The sequence below is a fragment of the Centroberyx affinis genome, unplaced genomic scaffold (assembly GCF_046629955.1).
Source record: "Centroberyx affinis isolate AG114_WGS23_722 - 3 ecotype Tasmania unplaced genomic scaffold, CSIRO-AGI_Caff_v1 ptg000660l_1, whole genome shotgun sequence".
NCBI lineage: Eukaryota > Metazoa > Chordata > Actinopteri > Beryciformes > Berycidae > Centroberyx > Centroberyx affinis.
This window is the reverse complement of record NW_027279286.1, coordinates 70688-89493: the sequence shown is the minus strand read 5'-3', so window position 1 is coordinate 89493 and position 18806 is coordinate 70688. Positions and strand designations below refer to the sequence as shown.

General features: G+C 42.1%; 1 protein-coding gene across 1 annotated transcript in view; it reads left to right on the top strand.

Moving 5' to 3' along the window:
• The window catches only part of lamb1a (laminin, beta 1a), a 40434-nt gene extending 25230 nt beyond the window's left edge, over positions 1 to 15204 (top strand). Inside the window, exons 18-27 of the mRNA XM_071519123.1 lie at positions 6169 to 6538; positions 6978 to 7162; positions 8406 to 8647; positions 9238 to 9444; positions 10265 to 10409; positions 10800 to 11007; positions 11257 to 11398; positions 11823 to 11999; positions 12607 to 12766; positions 13802 to 15204. Of these exons, the coding sequence (XP_071375224.1) occupies positions 6169 to 6538; positions 6978 to 7162; positions 8406 to 8647; positions 9238 to 9444; positions 10265 to 10409; positions 10800 to 11007; positions 11257 to 11398; positions 11823 to 11999; positions 12607 to 12766; positions 13802 to 13941 (1976 nt within the window). The 3' untranslated portion in view covers positions 13942 to 15204. The remainder of the gene's footprint in view (positions 1 to 6168; positions 6539 to 6977; positions 7163 to 8405; positions 8648 to 9237; positions 9445 to 10264; positions 10410 to 10799; positions 11008 to 11256; positions 11399 to 11822; positions 12000 to 12606; positions 12767 to 13801) is intronic.
• Positions 15205 to 18806: the final 3602 nt, after the last annotated feature.

Below are 18806 nucleotides of genomic sequence, written 5' to 3'. Positions count from 1 at the left end.
AGTCGCAAGTTTGAGTTTGAGTTTATTTATTTAAGAAGGGACAATGCACATTAATTAACATGAGTACTTAAGTCCATCATGTAAAAGTGCCAGATTTAGCCGTACAGGCTAGTTTTCATCTGCAGGCCCTGGCAGGTTGATGGCATATAAAAAACATTAAGAGAAAAAGATACAGGAACACATAGGTACATAAACACATAAGCACAGACAAAAGCATATAAGCACAGACAAATAGTAAGACAATGACATAACCCCTACTCCAGATTATGACAGCAGTCCCTGGCAGTCTAAATGTAGATTACCAAGTGAAGTCCAAGTCAAGTCCATGTCATTAATGTCTCACTAAAGTCTCAAGACAAGTCTCAAGTCTAAACACCAAGTCAAGTCAGATCAAATCAAGAGTCCAGTATCAATTTAATATCTTAAAGAAAACTAAATATCTAGGACTTTTCAATGCAATATAATAATATAATAATAGGATAACAATATAATATAATAATAATAATAGGATAAAAACTTGGTAAGAGCATCATGAGTTTGATTTCTATAATCAGTTTCAACTTTCAACTTCAACAAATTCAATCATTCCATACAAATTCAGAAAACAGAATTTAAATTCAGTCGTCTGCTGGAACAAATCTCATCACTTTCAATCTAAGTCATTTACACAAACACAAGATCTCAAGTCAAGACTTTAGAAACCTTTTCAAGTCATCAGAGTACAAGTCAGAGTCAAGTCCCAAGTCACCAGAACCCAAGTCAAGTCAAGTCTCAGGTCTTCTCTTCATGCATCAAGTCAAGTCTCAAGCAATTAAAACTGTGACTCGAGTTCAAGTCATGTGACCTGAGTCCCTACCTCGGCACTGTAAACTTCTACATACACTGAAGCCCTTTGTCCTAAATTCCTTCGGCCCTGTCACACCAGGAAACCCCCCCCACCCCCCCACCCCCACCCCCCCCCGCCCCCCCTCCTCTCTCTGTGCATCGTGGGAACTTTGCTGCAGCAGCTTCATCTGCGGAGGACAAAACTCCCAGCATCCTCACTGATCTGCTGTGCACTGCAATATTAAGTCCAGATGTGCCCTTCTTGGCCCGCTGGTTGCGTTTCCATGGCGATCCACGGGATCTGTCTGAGCCTCCCAATATCCCACCGTCCCCCCACAATGCACCTTTGTTCTGACGAGGCTGTCCTGTATGAGAGACGGGTGTCCGGCGCGGTGCCTGCTGGCAGAAAGGACCCTCTGTTCCTCTGCAGCACCTGACAGGACACACTACCGTATTTCCTCTAATATTGGCCCGGGCCTTTATTTACCTCAACTGCAGAGGGTACCAGGCCTTTATTGGAAGCAGGCTTATATTAGAGACAGGCCTTTATTTCTAATTCCCTCTGTTTGATAAGTTCTAGTCCATACCCAGGGATGCGTGCACCACAACTTTGGCGCAGACTTGCCAAAAATGCGCATAAACAGCATAAATTTGGGAAAATGGAAAAATCAGCTTTGTCAGTCCCTGCCTATGCCAGTGCTCAATGCCCATGTGCAGTTTCAGATTGATTGGCCAACCCATTGAGGAGCAAAATTGATGCAGACATACAGACAGACAGACGGACAGAGTTTTCCTCATTTTATAGCAGGATATTTGCTCATATTTTAGTACAAGCCTCCTTGTTTTCTGATCTGCTTCTGTTGGGGTTCGTTAGGTAGCCGTTTTTTTTGTTACCGCGACGCATTACCGATAATTACGGTAATCGACGACGGCACGCTCCAGAGACTTCCGCCGGCCGAGCCGTCTTGTGGCATACTGCCATCTTGTGGCACTTGTATGTTACTACAAACTACAGTTACATTATATAACAGGCACCAGGAGTTTACCGGTATCCACCGTTGTTTTTTCCTTTGTTTTTTTCCCCGGCCTGTATTTGGGGCCGGCCTTTATTTGTTCGTGTCGACCACGGCCCCGGACATTATCAGAGACCCGGCTTTTAATTGATTACTGGCCACTATTAGAGGAAATACAGTAGATTCATGTTTGATGTGAAATGAGCGTCTTGAAATTCCAATGGGGGAGTTTATGTTCCCACACAGAGAACGGGCCGAAATTGGCAGAAATCTCACCACCTGCCCAAGTAATCATTGAGTCATGAGCCTCTTTCACACATTCAAATCGTCAAATTGCTGGATTATTTTTTTCCGGTGAAGGCAGCAGTTTCTGTTATTCACACAAGACACAAGACAGGCCTTTCTGCTTTTTTTAACATAATGCTGCCATTCACCCAACGCTGGCAATACCGTTTAATTCCACTATTGTAATTTCCCAGAAATTACGTTTAACCTTTGAGCCGGAGTCACTGCAGTTTGACAACATGGCGGGTGAATTCCACGTCTGTCCAATTCAACACTTTTCATCAAAAAAACACTGCAGCCTGTTGTCTAGTGGTGTGTATTTCCTCCTCCATGTGTCTTTACATAAATAAACTCGTCTCCTCCTTTGTTATTGGCTCACACAGTTGGACAGCAGAGCGTCCTGCGTCAGAGCATCCAAACGTTGTGTGTGCTTGTGCCTGGAAAAATAAAATATAATACACAGTATATGGGTAAATTCCCTAGCTGCACTGTATAGCTATAGATATACTACAAATGCAATTTAAAACGTAACATGTGCGTCGGTGGTCTGAGGAGCGGACCGTCTGACCGCAACGTCCTGGGTTCCAGTCCGGCCCAGTCGTGCGTGTTCCCCCCATCCCTTTGATATCCTCCATTGTTGCTGTGTGTGTCGCGTTGAAGACGACGTCACGGCAGTTTCATGTGGCGTCGCTATGACGACCAGTCGTGGGGGGGAGGGCACATTGAGGGGGTACTATCTGCAGTGGAAAACCAAGTGGTACTACCAAAAGCGAGTAGAGTCGAGGCGAGTTGAGCCGGTACCATGCGGTGGAAAAGCAGCTTTAGAGGTGTGGTGTGTTTTGGGTTTTGGTGAAAGACTGAAAGAACCCCCCCCCCCACACACACACACACACACACACACACACAGCATCCTCCCAGACCATCGAATTGAAGCCAGATGGAATTTATATGTTGCAAAAAATGTGGGAGTTCTCCCTCCCCCAGACCCAGTGGGTAACTATAATCTTATCTTCTGTAACACACAGCAGATGCTTGTTGAGCAGAGAGGGAGGACAGTCTCAGCTCTGCAGATTACAGATCTGACTCAGATATTTCCTTTAAAACGTCTTTACTGTGAAGGAAATATAAAGTTTACTGAGGTGGCTCTTAACTTTTCATCAAGCTATATTACTTATCTGTGGAGCAGCTATTTTATAGTCTTTTAAAACCCCTTTTTTTATTTGAAGAGAACGTTTTTCTTACTACTACTACTTTCCCCCCTAGCTCCATATGTAAGTTAATGAAGCAGTATACTAACACCTTGAAATCTGTCCCAAATAAAAGCAAAACTAGAGGTGGGGACTCGAGTCACATGACTTGGACTCAAGTCATGTGACTCGAGTCACCACTGTAACTGCTTGAGACTTGATTTGATGCAGGAGGAGAATACTTGAGACTTGACAAAAGATCTTGTGTTTGTGTAAATGACTTAGATTGAAAATGATGAGATTTGTTCCAGCAGACGACTGAATTTAAATTCTGTTTTCCGAATTTGTATGGAATGATTGAATTTACTGAAGTTGAAACTGATTATAGAAATCAAACTTACGATGCTCTTACCAAGTTTTGATCCTATTAAAACCATATTGCATTGAAAAGTCCTAGCTATTTAATTTTCTTTAAGAGATTAAATTGATACTGGTTCTGACTTGACTTGCTGTTCTACATTTAGACTTGAGACTTGACATTAATGACATGGACTTGACTTGAGACTTGTTCGTGAAGACTTGAGACTGACTTGGGACTTGAGTAAAGTTGACTTGGTCACACTTCTGGCAAATACACTATCAAATAGACAGGATGGCCTAGCGGTTGGTGGGGTTGCCGCCCAACTAGAGAGGCGTGGTTCAGTCTCTCGTGTGTCTATTCCTGCTGAAGTTTCCTTGAGCAAGGCACTTCCACTTCTTCAAGTCTCAACCAGAGGGCGAAAAGACAATTTCCTCCTTGATGGAATGAACAAAACAGACATTGTGAGCCTGAATGCAGCTTGTCACTGCCTTCCCCTCTGCCGTCCCTCCTGCCACTCTCCACTGCATGCAGTCTAATAACGCAGAAATGCCTTCAAAGCATCCTTGGGGAAAAAAAGTCGTCACCAAACGGCTTGATGTCAGGAATGTTTGTGTTGCCGCAGTGTGTTTAGTCTGCTGTCGAGGAGAGGAGAGCAGAGGATGGAGGAGGAAAAACACTCCTCCCTCCCCCCCTCGCACCTGGACGATGTGGTCATTCTTCCACACTGCAAACACACACTGAGCTTTAATCTGTCATGCTGGAGGGGGTTGTGTGTGTGTGTGTGTGTGTGTGTGTGTGTGTGTGTGTGTCTGGAGGGGGTGGGTAGTGATGAGTGAAGCCTCCACTTAACCAGTTAACACCCTGAAGGGACAAAAGGGGGACAGGACCTCACCACTGCTCACATTCACAACACATTTCCATTGAGGAGCCTCTTCAGTCACAGTGTGTGTGTGTGTGTGTGTGTGTGTGTGTGCATGTGTGTGTGTGTGTGTGTGTGCATGTGTGTGTTTGTGTGTGTCTGAGGCACAAAACCAGGATTATTCCAGAGCTAAGCCCTCATTTCCACTCTCATTCCAGCACTCTGAGGTGACTGAAAGTCCAAAGTCCCTTTTTTCAACAGGAGAGCAAAGGAGGGAGGTGACAAGTGATTGAATGCCTGTGTGTGTGTGTGTGTCTGTTTGTGTGTGCGTGTGTGTGTGTGTGTGTGTGTGTGTGAGAGAAAGAGAGCGAGAGAGAAAGACCAGATTAGACTGTCTGTTTTGTCTATTATTGTCTGTTTTCCACAAATGTGTCTTGCGTAAAAGTGCAGAACTCTACATAAAAACAGGAGGATGTCATCCCTTTGTCCTCCTCTCTCTCTCTCTCTCTCTCTCTCTCTCTCTCTCTCTCTCTCTCTCCTCATCCACCACTCCTTCAGTCTTCCTCTCTGTCTCTTCAGCAGTGTGATGGACTGTGGCACAAATTAGTTTCTGAGTCTGTTTGCAGACTGGGAGTGTGAACCGCCTGCTTGATGGCGGGTCTGATAGAGCGGTATGCCTACGGTTTTATAGACGATTTTCAACATGAAACAGAAACATTTAAAAATGTATCCAATTTGAAAAAAAACAAAGAGATGATTGGTTCAGTATAGAGAATCTAGTTTCGCACTTTGCCAACCAAAGACTTACGTTCCCTCCCTCAAAACGTACGGTCATTTGTTTTATTTCGTTCAAATGGTGGACATCTCAAACGCTTCATAAAAGTCAGACATCAAGTGAGAGCCGACACGTTATTTGGCTTCTACAAGGAGGTCTTGACTTGCCGCTGAGTGTGAGTGTGTGTGTGTGTGTGTGTGTGTTCAAACACAGAGAGGCAGATAGTCCCGTCCTGCCTGTCAGCAGCTGCCCGGGGGTTTGTTTGACTGCAGGAGGCCATGATGGAGCCTTTTGTTCACCACACACTCCACACACGGCCTTTGAAGTAGGCAAACATCCTCCTCTTTCCCCATCCCTCCTCCATCCCACCATTCAGTGACCCAGAACCCCCCACCCCACCCCAGCCCACCCCACCCCACCTTCCTGCCTCCCCAGGTCATGGAGGTAATGTGTGTTGATATTTTCTGGCCAAGCTGTAAAGCCAGGACTTGTAAAAGGCCTCCTGCCTAACGCTAACTTGAATTGGAGACAAAAAAAAAAGAGTTTTGTGATCATCCATTTCTGACCACACAGTGATTAAAGGTCTGATTAGAGGTGAATAGGTCAACAGGTACAGTGACGCTCCATGCTTTTCAATTAACAGTTATTTCAATCCAATGCAAAGTAACAAAATGGGATCTTTGGAAGTCTTGGATCAGGCTCCTATGAGCCTTTCAGTGACTGCAGTGTAAACTGTGCTGCCAGTCTTTCACATTCCACAGTGACACATTTACGGAGGGTAAACAGTGTCATTTCCTACAACTCTACCAACCTCTATCCAATGGCCTCCTGTGTGTCTGATCCTCCTGCTGTTTGCCTTGCAGCCTGTGACTGTGACCCTCGAGGCATCGCGGAGCAGCAGTGCAACAAGGCCAGCGGCCACTGCGTCTGTGTGGAGGGCGTCTCCGGCCCCCGGTGTGACACCTGCGCCCGGGGCTTCTCCGGCACCTTCCCCGACTGCGAGCGCTGCCACCAGTGCTTCGCCGAGTGGGACGCCATCGTGGGTCAGCTGACCAACCAGACCCACCGCCTGGTCAACAAGGTCAACACCATCAAGGCCAGCGGGATCACCGGCCCCTACAAGCAGACTGTTGACAACGTGGAGAAGAGCGCCGGGGAGATCAGAGCCATCCTGTCCCAAAACCCAGCCTCCCAGCCTCTGTCTGAGATCCAGGACCTGCTAGAACAGGCTACGTATGTTTATACAATATTCATTATATAATAATATATAAAACAACAACAATAACAAGTGCAAACCAAAAAATAATGTAATAAACTCACATCACCAACAGCAGCTCTATACTACACCTTAACAACTAACATTACTGCTATCATACACTTAGCAAGGCCTACTATGCTAACATTAAATCCATAACAAATAATTAAGCGTACTTGTAAAGAAGAATAACAAACAACAAGCAAAACCTAAATTAAACTATGTAATGTTGTAAAAAAAAATGACTCCATAAGCTAAAACATCCTTCCCAGAACACTTGCTATTTCCTTTTATCACCATGTTATTATTAATAAATACAGTATAATCACAAAACAGCAAGACAGTAATATAAATAATATGAAAAATAACAATATCTACATATAACAGCCATCTTAACTGTACCTGTCTGTTGTGCAGTGACCTCATGTCTGAGCTGAGCGGGAAGTTGAACCAGACGGAGGAGGCTCTGGTCCAGGTGAAGGTGGAGGACAACAGCACCGACGCCAAGCTGGAGGCTCTGAGAGAAGACGCTCAGAAACTGGAGCGCACCGTCCAGGAGCTGCTGGACCAGGTCGAGTTCATCAAGAACTCTGACATCAGAGGTAAGGAGCGACATCATGGCAGCCATATTGTCAGGCGGAGGTAGCCCAGAGGTTAGAGGTCAGAGTCTCCTTGTGACCAGAAGGTCCTAGACCAGCAAGGAATATTTGGGACAGTACAATTACAATAATACAGTCGCTAGTGGCAATTCCAGGGTTCAAGTCCTTATGATGTTTAAGATAAGTTATATGCCATTATTGCAGAGGACACGCCCACATCACAGATCAAAACCTAATCATTATGCTGGGTGGTCGAAGAGGAAAATTTGTAACACAAGAATTGCTAGATCTGGACACCAAGTTTGGTGTTTTTTGTGTCACTTATGCCCTTTTAAATTTTTAAATGTCACTGTAGTGCCCCTTTTTGGCTAAATTTCATGAAATCTGGTAAACACGTTTTAAGTGCCTTTCCAGACATGGTTGCCAAGTTTGATTTTCTGATTTTGCTAATGCACATTGATCTGCAAAGGGTTAGATGTTATTCTGTTATTCTTGTGATCTAGAGCAGTGGTTCTCAACGTGGGGTCCGGGGACCACCAGGGGTCCTTGAGGGGGATCCAGGGGGTCCCAAGCAAATTGATGAAATGTTCATCTTCAGCATTATTTCATTTACAAGAAGAAGAAGAAACACAATTAGAGGATGCAGAAAAATGACTTTTTTATTCTCAGATTTGGGTTTGAGAGACAAAATCTCATCAAATGGCGTTGAATTAGGGTCCTTGATATGAAAAAGGTTGAGAATCACTGATCTAGAGAACGCCCACTTTCACCAACCATGAGCAAACATATATATTTTGTTTGTTTTATTTTGTTTTTACATGCATGGAGCTATAGCATACATACTAAATTTCATGAAATTTCAATGGCAAGAATAAGAGATACGAGGTAAGAGATAGAGATTTTTGTGGCTATGCTCTGCAGGAGTCTAAAGCCAGGCTGGAATTTTTCAAATGTGTTATTAAATGTTCAAAAAAGACATTGGCTGTGAGAAAATGATTTTCTCAACGACTTTAGATACAAAAGGGACTTTCAAAAAAGGTCTAAAATAATTTCAAATTGTGGGGTCCAAGGTAGGGTTCTGTAGCAGGGGTTGAACCTCTGCATGCTTAAAACTGGATGGAAAATTCCAGAAGCCAGAGAGTTAAGATAAATGTTAAAAAACGTATGAAAAAGGTCAGTATGTTTAGAAGCAGAGCACCTGAAGGATGAAGGTCTTCAGTTGTTTTGGTCTCTGTCTGTCTCCCAGGAGCCACAGACAGCATCACTAAGTACTACCTGCAGTCTCAGGCCGCCGAGGCTCGAGCGAACGCTTCCACCAGCGACCCCGGCAGTCCGGTGGAAAACTCGGCCGCCCTACGGCAAGCCGCAGAGGACAAGATGAACGAGACCAAAGCAGAGTTCCACAGGAGACACAAGGAGCACGCCAAGAGACTGGACGACCTGGCGGGACAGCTGGAGACTCTGGACCTGTCAGAGCTCAGCGAGAAGGTGGGAAAGATAACAAATACTGACCAAGCCTGGAATTTAAAGTGTGATGCTTCAGTTAGATTAGATGAGATTAGATACAGAAAGCACACAATTACATTACATTAGGAGGAGGAACAATTTTGAAGCTCTACAAAAAATACACAATTATCCATGCATGTATGTATATTAATATCAAGATTTTAAATATGATTGATGTCTTTCCCTATAGCATGACCAATTATTATCGACATTCATCTGGAAAAAAGGCTATAGAATTAAAATTAAACTTTATTGATCCCTGTGGGGAAAATGGTTTGCTGCAGCACCAAATAGTAATATTATACAGCAAAGAAAAATTGAATTTAAAAAAGAAAAGAGCAAATAGGGGTCATATATAAATACACAACCAACACTAGACCATGTTCGTAATCAATATTAGATGTATCTGTGAAGGATTGTATTGTATTAGGATGGATTGTATTGTATTGTTAACACTACTCTTTCAGCCTACAGCTCCCCTCTGTAGCCATACTGTATGTACAGAAAAAGTGAGAATTTGCAAGGAAGCGTTTCAGTTCGTCTCTAACTGCTTTGTGTCGTCCGTCCTCCAGACGTGCGGCAGCCCGGCCGGCCTGGACGCCTGCTCCGGCTCCCCCTGCGGCGGGCTGAGCTGTCTGGACTCTGAGGGCAAGAGGAAGTGCGGCGGCGAAGGATGCGACGGTCTGGTCAGCCTGGCCCACGCCGCCTGGCACAAGGCCAGACAGTCCGACCAGGAAATCACCAACGCCATGGAGGAGGTGGAGAAGCTCTCCAAGATGGTGAGAATGGAAAAGAGAACATGAGAGTTAATAGCTCAGCGGTATTTTATTCCTCTAAATGTAGTAGTTTTATCTGGATGTTTTTCTTATTCAGTGTCTTTGTGTATCACACTTGTGTCAAAGTGGATTCATTCATCATCTCAAATGCATAAATCAGAAGATTATAATACATATTATTTGAAAGATTGTTAGACTGATGGCCCACTGTCATGCACTTACAATATGATGGATAGGAAGCAGTTTATTTGATTACACATTTATTGTATAATAGAATAAATACTACATTTACTGTCTACAAAAGCCCTTAACCTGAACTGATTCTAATGCCACATTTTGAGTAGTATGCATGAATTATTATTAATATTAATATTATTATTGGGTTTCAATGGAGAGTGTTAGTGTCTAGGTATAATTTTGGGGATTTTTCTTTCATGAGAATGAAAAAATATTGAGTATTGGTACAAAATATCAGCAATCATCAGCTTCAATCCAAAAATATTGGTATTAGCCTTCAAAATCCCATATCTGTTGAACCCTGGAACCAGGTCTTCAGCATCCATCACTAATAGAACAGTTTGGTTTCACCATTTCAAATGACACTCTAACAAAATGATATAGCACGTTAAAGTAAATTATATTACTTTTTAAAAGAATACAAGATCACTCAAGTTCTAACACTGCTACAGATTGGATTCTCTATATTTATATCGAACAATGTCATTCAGGTAATAATTTCCAACAAGCATATGAAATGTTTTGGAAATGACCTATGGACCGCGTGTGACCGTGGATCCTAACCGTGATGGATCAACTGTTCCAGGTGTCGGAGGCGAAGGTGAAGGCGGACGAGGCCAAGCTGAGCGCTCAGGACGTCCTGCTGAAGACCAACCAGACCAAGCAGCGGGTCGACCAGAGCAACGAGGAGCTGCGCAGCCTCATCCGGCAGATCAGGGACTTCCTCACACGTACGTCGACCTTCTCCTCTCCACCTCCTATTTCTCTACACAGCACTTCTGTGTCATGCAGAACCATTCCAGGGACACAGGAATATCAATAATATTACTCAATAATATTAGGTGTTGAGGTTTCCAAGCCAAGCATCTAAATTCAGGGGAAAAATTCAACAGTTATTCAAATTTAAAATATTTAAAATCAAGCAGATTCAGGCTGCAAGACTGTTGGCCATTTTACCGTCCAGGGACTTCAGTTACTTCCTACAACTTAAATAGTACCATAAATTATTCTAATTTTGAGAATAATTTTGTAAGAATAGGTGTTAATTTTTCCAGTTTAAGGCTAAATGTCTAAAATGTAAACATAATATAAATGTAGCTCTCTCCTGTGGCTCCATGTAGAGGATGCGGCTGACCTGGAGAGTATCGAGGCGGTGGCCAACGAGGTGCTGGCCATGCAGATGCCCACCACACCGGCCCAGCTGCAGAACCTGACCGACGAGATCAGGGAGAAGGTTGGAGACCTGGGCCACGTGGAGACCATCCTCAACCAGAGCGCCAACGACATCCAGAGAGCCGAGGTCCTGCTGGAACATGCCCGCAGAGCCAGGTACTGTAACGCCCTCACCACAGAGAATCCACGTGTTGCTCTTACATTTTAGCTGGGGAAATGTGATGAATGTATAACACTCTCCCAATCTAATTTGTATTTTATATATGAAACAATATTTAAGGCATTTGTCCCTGTTAAATAAATGAGTAAAGAAAATAACTGCTCCAGTGAGCCTGCTCAGCAGCCACCAGTAGAAGACTGTGGTTGTTGTCAGCTAAACTTCTTGTGTATTACTGCTTCCCACAGTAAAGAGGCGGCGGATGTGAAGGACACAGCAGAGATGGTGAAACAGGCTCTGGAAGAGGCTCAGAAAGCCCAGACTGCTGCCAGTGAGGCGGTCCAGCAGGCCACCTCCGACATCAAGAACACCAACAACCTGCTCTCCTCTGTGAGTACTGTTTAACTCCTGTAGGAGTACTGTTTAACTCCTGTAGGAGTACTGTTTAACTCCTGTAGGAGTACAGTTTAACTCCTCTGTGAGTACTGTTTAACTCCTCTAGGAGTACTGTTTAACTCCTCTGTGAGAGCTGTTTAACTCCTCTAGGAGTACTGTTTAACTCCTCTGTGAGTGCTGTTTAACTCCTCTAGGAGTACTGTTTAACTCCTCTGTGAGTGCTGTTTAACTCCTCTGTGAGAGCTGTTTAACTCCTCTAGGAGTGCTGTTTAACTCCTCTGTGAGTGCTGTTTAACTCCTCTGTGAGAGCTGTTTAACTCCTCTAGGAGTACTGTTTAACTCTTCTCCTGTTACCTACAGTGTCATTGAAATGACAGAAATATAAAATGTAAAATGTCACTGTAAATGTTGTCCACAGGTGGAGTCGGAGACAGCGGACTCTGAGTTCAAGCTGAACAACGCCACCCAGAGGCTGCAGCGGCTGGAGCAGGACGTCCTGCTGCTGAAAGAGAAAGCCCAGAACAGCTCGCTGAGCGCTGAACAGACCCACCAGGACGCAGAGACCATCGGCAAGGAGGCGGAGCGAGTCAAAAAGGTCTGCGGTGGTGGGGGTTTGGGGGTGGGGGGGTAGTAATGGAAAGGGTTGGGGTCAATTCATGAATGATCTCATCAATTCCAATTCAACTGAGGAATTGGAATTTGAAAAAACCCACAAGAAACAGAATTGGAATTGAATTGGAATTTCAGGAAGTTTAATTTAATTCTGTGAAATACCATGTTTTTGAGGTAAAAAAAATTGAATTTCACAATATAACATTTGAAATTAATTAGAGAAATCAAACAATACACGCGTATATACACACAAACACCAAAGTCATAAAAAAGCAAGAAAAAAAACAATAGTATTTACCAGAGGAAAAAATGAAAACAAACTTTTGGAACATTTGTAATTTTTTAATAGATTCTGTTTCCATAGACTTTACAGAAGCCTGAAGTTCACTGAGTAACTAGGTTGTGAAGCTGTAGCGCCCTCTGCAGGCGGTTCCAAGTAGAGAGCGCAAAGAAAATAAAAGCCATATTTAATCACTTTGTTTATATTATTTTGTGTATAAATTCAAGTTAAAATCTAATTTACACTTAATCTGTATGTGTGTGTGTGTGTGTGTGTGTGTGTGTGTGTGTGTGTGTGTGTGTGCGTGCAGGAGCTGGACACGGAGCTAAAGGATAAATATTCCACAGTGGAAGACCTAATCACGCAGAAGGCAGGGGGCGTGGCCGACGCCAAGAAGAGGGCGGAGTCACTACAGCAGGAAGCCAAAGACCTGCTGCTACAGGCCAGCAAAAAGCTGCAGCTGCTGAAAGGTGACATACTGACATCTGATTGGTCACACAGAGCTGGTCATGTGACGACTGAGTGGTCCTGCTGACAATATGCACACAATATTCAAATAATACTAATATACTAAAAATACCACATATTCCATTTGGTGGACAAAGGCCATTTTGTGCATGATTTTATCTAAAGCGCCTTACATATGTTTGCCTTAACTACTAGGCCTATTGCTGCTTCTGATAAAACCGTTTTTTTTTTCTCTGTAATGCACAATGGCTTTCATTGTTGCAGACGATTTCTGGCCGTGCAGTGTACCATTTTCCACATTTAAGATAACATTCATATTCTGGCTGTAGAGGCTTTGCAGTTTCATCGCCAACCTGCTACTAACCAGCTGTGCCTCCATCATGGAGAAACACTGGAGAATACACAAGCAGCTAGAAGCAGAGAGCAGCTGAGTCGGCTTGTTGTGGTGTGGCTGTAGATCCATTCAGTAACGTTCTCAGTAAAAGTGAATAGTGTGATAAGGTGGATTTGTTTCCAAATGTAGGTTACTGTGACACAGTAAACTGTCTTGTCTTTAGCCCTAGTCTCTACTCCAAAACATGAAGAGTTGTAGCTTGAGAAGAGTCAGCTCAGTTAACCTGAACAAACTGTTAGCTAGCTAACTAGCCAGCAAACACACTGATGTTAATGTGAACATGCTAACGCTAGCTGCTACCAGATACGTTGGCTAGTGTGCTAATCAGATGTGTTAACAACAAGACAGTGATGGTTAGCTGACCAGATGCTATGGTTAGCTAGCTGACAAGCTGACATTATCTAAACACTAAATCAATCAGATGGATCAGTGATCAGTTCAGTCGAAACAGACAGAAATGAACCGTCTGTTCAGTTCTGTTGAGACAGACAATGTTTAGAAACACAATCAGTTGTTCACAGAGCTGAGGTCTTCCAATATGGCTGCCAGAGCAGGTGTTAAGTCGCCTGAAAGCCTCTATAAGATGGTGATCAACCTAAATGCAGTCAGAGATCGTTCTAATCCGTCTTTGTCCTCGGTCCAGACCTGGAGAAGTCGTACGAAGACAACCAGAGGACGCTGGAGGAGAAGGCCAACCAGCTGGTGGACCTGGAGAAGGCTGTCAAGGCTCTGCTGGAGGAGATCAGCCACAAAGTCACCGTCTACAGCACCTGTCTCTTCTAGAGCCTTCTGCCATGGAGGCGTCTCACCCTGCACACTCTCAGTCCAACGGTGTCTCTTTAACCCTGACTTGACAACTAGCTTAACCCTGTTTCACACTGGCACCTGAGTTTACTTTGATGATAAAACTGTTCAACTGCTAGATTTCGGCGTGCAGTTTAACATGACGAAGGAGAGAACAGCCGGTATGGAGGCTGCGTAAACCCTGGTCCAACATGGCTCTTAGCTCTGGGCTGACCAGCTTTTCACACAAGATCTTTGCATTGTCCCCTGAATATCAAGTAAACTCAGGTCACACTGTTGCCACTGAGCCAGTTTGGACCCTGGGTTAAGTTGAAGAATGTGCATTGTGAAAAGCCCAATGGAGAAGATGTCTGCCCTGCACTGATATTTACCATTCCTGTTTAAGATTTTCATTCCAAAATGAGATTCCCACCAATTGAAGAAGCGAAACCCACTCTTAGAAAATGATCGATTGCATAAAATGTTGGTACTTTTTAAAGGATTGAAGTCCTTGGTTGTCAAAATGATAACACTTTCACAAAATAACTCTTTATATTGTAAAGATATTGAATGATGGTAAAGATTATTTTCCAAAATGGACATAGAGCATTTTGGAATAGCACACTCTTCACTTAGTACCTATCAAACAAAGAGTCGTTACCACCATCTAGTGCCAGTAAAATACACAAGCAAAATCCATTGCTTTGTGAGTTTGGAAACAATTAAATGAGTTGGAAAAGAAGGAGCAGCTGACCAAATTTGTGCCGAGGAGTTGTTATTGAGCCAAGATGATGAAAGCCTTTGAAGAACTGCCCTGCCAAATCTGTCTACATAATATCAAGTGACAAAAACCAGACGCAGCTCTTCAAACTGCCTTGTATGGTTGTGCTATCAGCCAGCAGACCTGCAGAGATTGAAGACAGCTGCTATAAACTCATTTTAAATTGGAGTAAGAAAAAACATTTCTGCCTTTCGCTTGAGACCAGCAGTGAATCTGACTAATTTGAGATGTCAAAAATATGTTGAATGTCCTCATGAATGTAATTAAATAAAAGTGTAATTCAATCAGTTCATTCAAGTTTGTAAACCAAAGTTTAAAGTGCTGAAAGAGTGAATGTTTAACCATGAGACTGCAAAGATGTATACCTCGAACCTTTTGTATTTTTCTACATCGTTTTGTGACAGCGAAACTACATTCAAAGATGCTATGGCCAAAATCTTGACACCCAATTGATTTTTTAATAAAATTACCCATTGAAATTGTTCTGAGTGTGTTGCTGTTATTATGACTACCCCCATTTCAAGCCCCTGCTTCAGCCCCCAAGACCTAGGAGAGGCCCCTAAGCTTAACCCAACTATCCTCCAGGCTCCAGACTGCCTTTCCCAGGCACCTGGCCCCTGGATAATGGCTGCAGGCTCCAGCTCACTTCTACCCCCATTTCAGGCCCCTGCTGCGGCCTCCAGGACCCGGGAGAGGCCCCTGGCTCCAGCCCACCCTCCAGCTCACTTCTACCCCAATTCCAAGCCCCTGCTTCGGCCCCCAAGACCTAGGAGAGGCCCCTAAGCTTAACCCACTATCCTCCAGGCTCCAGGCTGCCTTTCCCAGGCCCCTGGCCCCCGGGTAAAGGCTGCAGGCTCCAGCTCACTTCTACCCCCATTTCAGGCCCCTGCTGCAGGGCCCAGCAGGGGGCAGCATGCAACCACTGCCATGAAACCAAACCCTTTTTAGTTGCCCTAAAGCAGGACATTGTGGAGTGTATGCTTTTTTTTCTTAAAGAGATTATTGCTGCTTTATTATTGTTTAATAGTCTTCTCAATTTACACCAATTGCAATAAAACGCTACAACTCAAATTGACATCTTACAATGACTTCTGTCTGCCCATGTCATACATGTCATAATGTTAAGTTTGAAGGGAAGTGAGTTCATAAGCTACACCATTCAGTGTTGTTTGACCTTTGATCCTTATTGTCCTTACTGTCTAACTGTCTGACATACTGGTTAACCTGCAGTATGAATGCGGCAGCAAAGACTGGTGTTGGTGCTTCTTACAGGAAGAAGCCTTATAGTCCAATAACAAGAGAGCCAAGGAATTATGCAATTTTAAAATAAAATTACTTTTTTAATCTGTCAATTTCTGTTTAATCTTTACAAATATCATGCACCAAAATGTAATGTGCATTATTTAAAGTTCAATGCGGTGATCAAAAATGTAATTTAATTGTTGACACATTATACTTAGTGCTCATAAGCCATTATAAGTAACATAAGTGCATTAGAAGCATTGTAAGTGCATGATGTAATTATAGTAAAAGCCTGGTATAATAAACACAATATTCCATAAAAGTAGAGGGATGAATACTTTATGGGGCAACTGTATAGTTAATGACATGATATTAAATTTAACATAATTTTCTGGTGATGTTTATCTGAAGATTATATTATTTACACACATTGCACTTCAAGTTAAGTGTTACCATGTTGTGGAAAAGTGGAGAGTGCCTGGGTCCTCTTCTTTTTTGGGATGTTTTTTTTTACCAAAAGCACCTTCCAGGCACTACTTGGATGTTCTTCTCTTCATATCCAGTAGCGCTCTCTGCTTTTAAAATTCTAGTGCAATAATTACATTTATTCTAGTTCAGTAATTACATTCATAGTAGTGCAATGATTACATTTATTCTAGTGCAATAAGTACACTTATTCTAGTGCAAAATTTCATTGTATTTATTTATTTTACTGATTATTTTAGAACCTGTGTTGTTGGCTGTGGATGTTTGTTTGCTGAGGTTGTTTTGTTTTGTTTCTGTTTTGTTTCCCTGTGTCTTTTAATTGCACTGATCAGGAGTAGCGCTCCTAATTTGGTTGTATTCTGTACAATGGTAATAAAGGCTTTCTATTCTATTCTATTCTATTCTAAGCAACAAGCAAACTAGCAAAACATTAAATCATCCATTTCATCTGTCATTTCAAATCTGCAAGAAGTTCAAATGGGTCTTGTTGTCTTTCAGAAGGATGATCGTAGGCTGTATATGTTTTAAATGAATAAACAAATGACTTTTGCTCTTCTAAAATCATAGTTGTTTCCCAGTGTGTTATCTGCTGGGTGTGACAGCACAGACTGATACTGCAGAACAACCAGGATCTGTTATGGTTCTGCTGTTGCTATGAGAGTATCTCTGTCTGCTGGGCAGGACAGACTGATTACAGCAACTATTCTGCCTTTACTGTCACTTTATTGTCATTGATAGGTGGAGTCATGCATGGTCTAAATATAATGTCACAAGTATTGTCACAACTGTAAAGAATTCTGTCATTTTTAGCACAACATTCACCCCAAGATGTAATTGGCAAGTCTGGAAGTAACTCATTAGACTTACTCTCATTACTGTAATTTGCTTTTTTTTGTGTACTTTCGTATAATTTTTTTTAGTATTTTTTAATGTTAGTAATTTTACTTTTACTTAAGCATGTTTTCACTGAAGAATTGTACTTAGCTACATTTTAAATCACATCACACAGAAGACTTTGTGTTTCCATCAGCAGAATGGTAAATTGGCCGACCGTGGAGCCATTCAAAGTGAAAATCAGCCAGCAAAAGAAGAGAAGAGTAATCTGGCTTTACTTTGCTTCTGCACTTTATTTTGTCATTTCTAATGTTTCCAGTGAAAAGAATCTAGTTTGAACTCTGTCCTCTCTCCTTTTAGAATCACATGGAAAAGATCACAGCTGACAACGTTCTCTGTTCTAAAGAGGAACTCAGGAACTTTTACTCTGAGGACATTTTAAATGAGACACTTTTTACTTTTACTTCAGTAGATTTTTACACCAGTAACTTTACTTCTACTGCTACTTCTAAATATCAGTGAAGTAGCAGTACTTTTACTTGAGTAGGACTTTCTAGTTCCACTGCTGGTAATTGGTGCCTATCTGAAGGGGAATTAAAACAAATAGAAACATTCTTGCTTTACACACCTTTCTTATATATATATATATATATATATATATATATATATATGTATATATATATATATAACAAATTAACTAGGAACGTTTGCACCTAAAGCCCAAGCTAAGATATTCTGTTTTATGTACAACATGAAGTGCTGGCCTGTTTCAGACTTCTGATATCTGATGGTGGATTATTTAGTTAAAGTACAGAGTACATTTCCATTTACTTTTTTATTTACAGCCCTTCCATGTCGGGAAGAAGGGTTTCATCACAAACAAGCAATAATAATAAATTACATGTTGCTTTCCTTATTGCCTGCTGTTTGACTTTGCACATTTCTAGTTTTGCATGATGGTGAAAGTCCCCAGCATCTATCCTGGCTTAGCATCGCAGACTGGCAAACCAAACCAGTACATTAGAACCAGGATTACAACTATCAATTATTTTCATTATTGAATAATCTATTGATTATTTTTTCAATCAATTGATTAACCATTTAGTCTATAAAATATCAAAAATAATGACTAATGCCCATTACAAGTTACCAGAGCCCAAAGTGATTCTTCAAATTGCTTGCTTACTTTTACAGCAGAAAAAAAAACAAACACCCAAAGTGTTCATTTTATAATGAGATGAAACAGATAAAGGCAGGTAATCTTAATATTTGTGAAATATATTTGTTTATATATATATACATCAAAAACATCAAGAAAACATCATGTATAGCCAATGAAGAAACTGACATGCTGAGAGATGTTGCACTTATGACACAGTCTATTACAAAATTAACATATTAAACAATTAACAAAAAAACAATTTGTATTTTTACATTAGGCATGAGGCATTCTTAGTTTTGTGTCACTCTGCCCTCTGTAACGAGTTACTGATTAAACAGCTGACAGAGTTTCGATAGAATG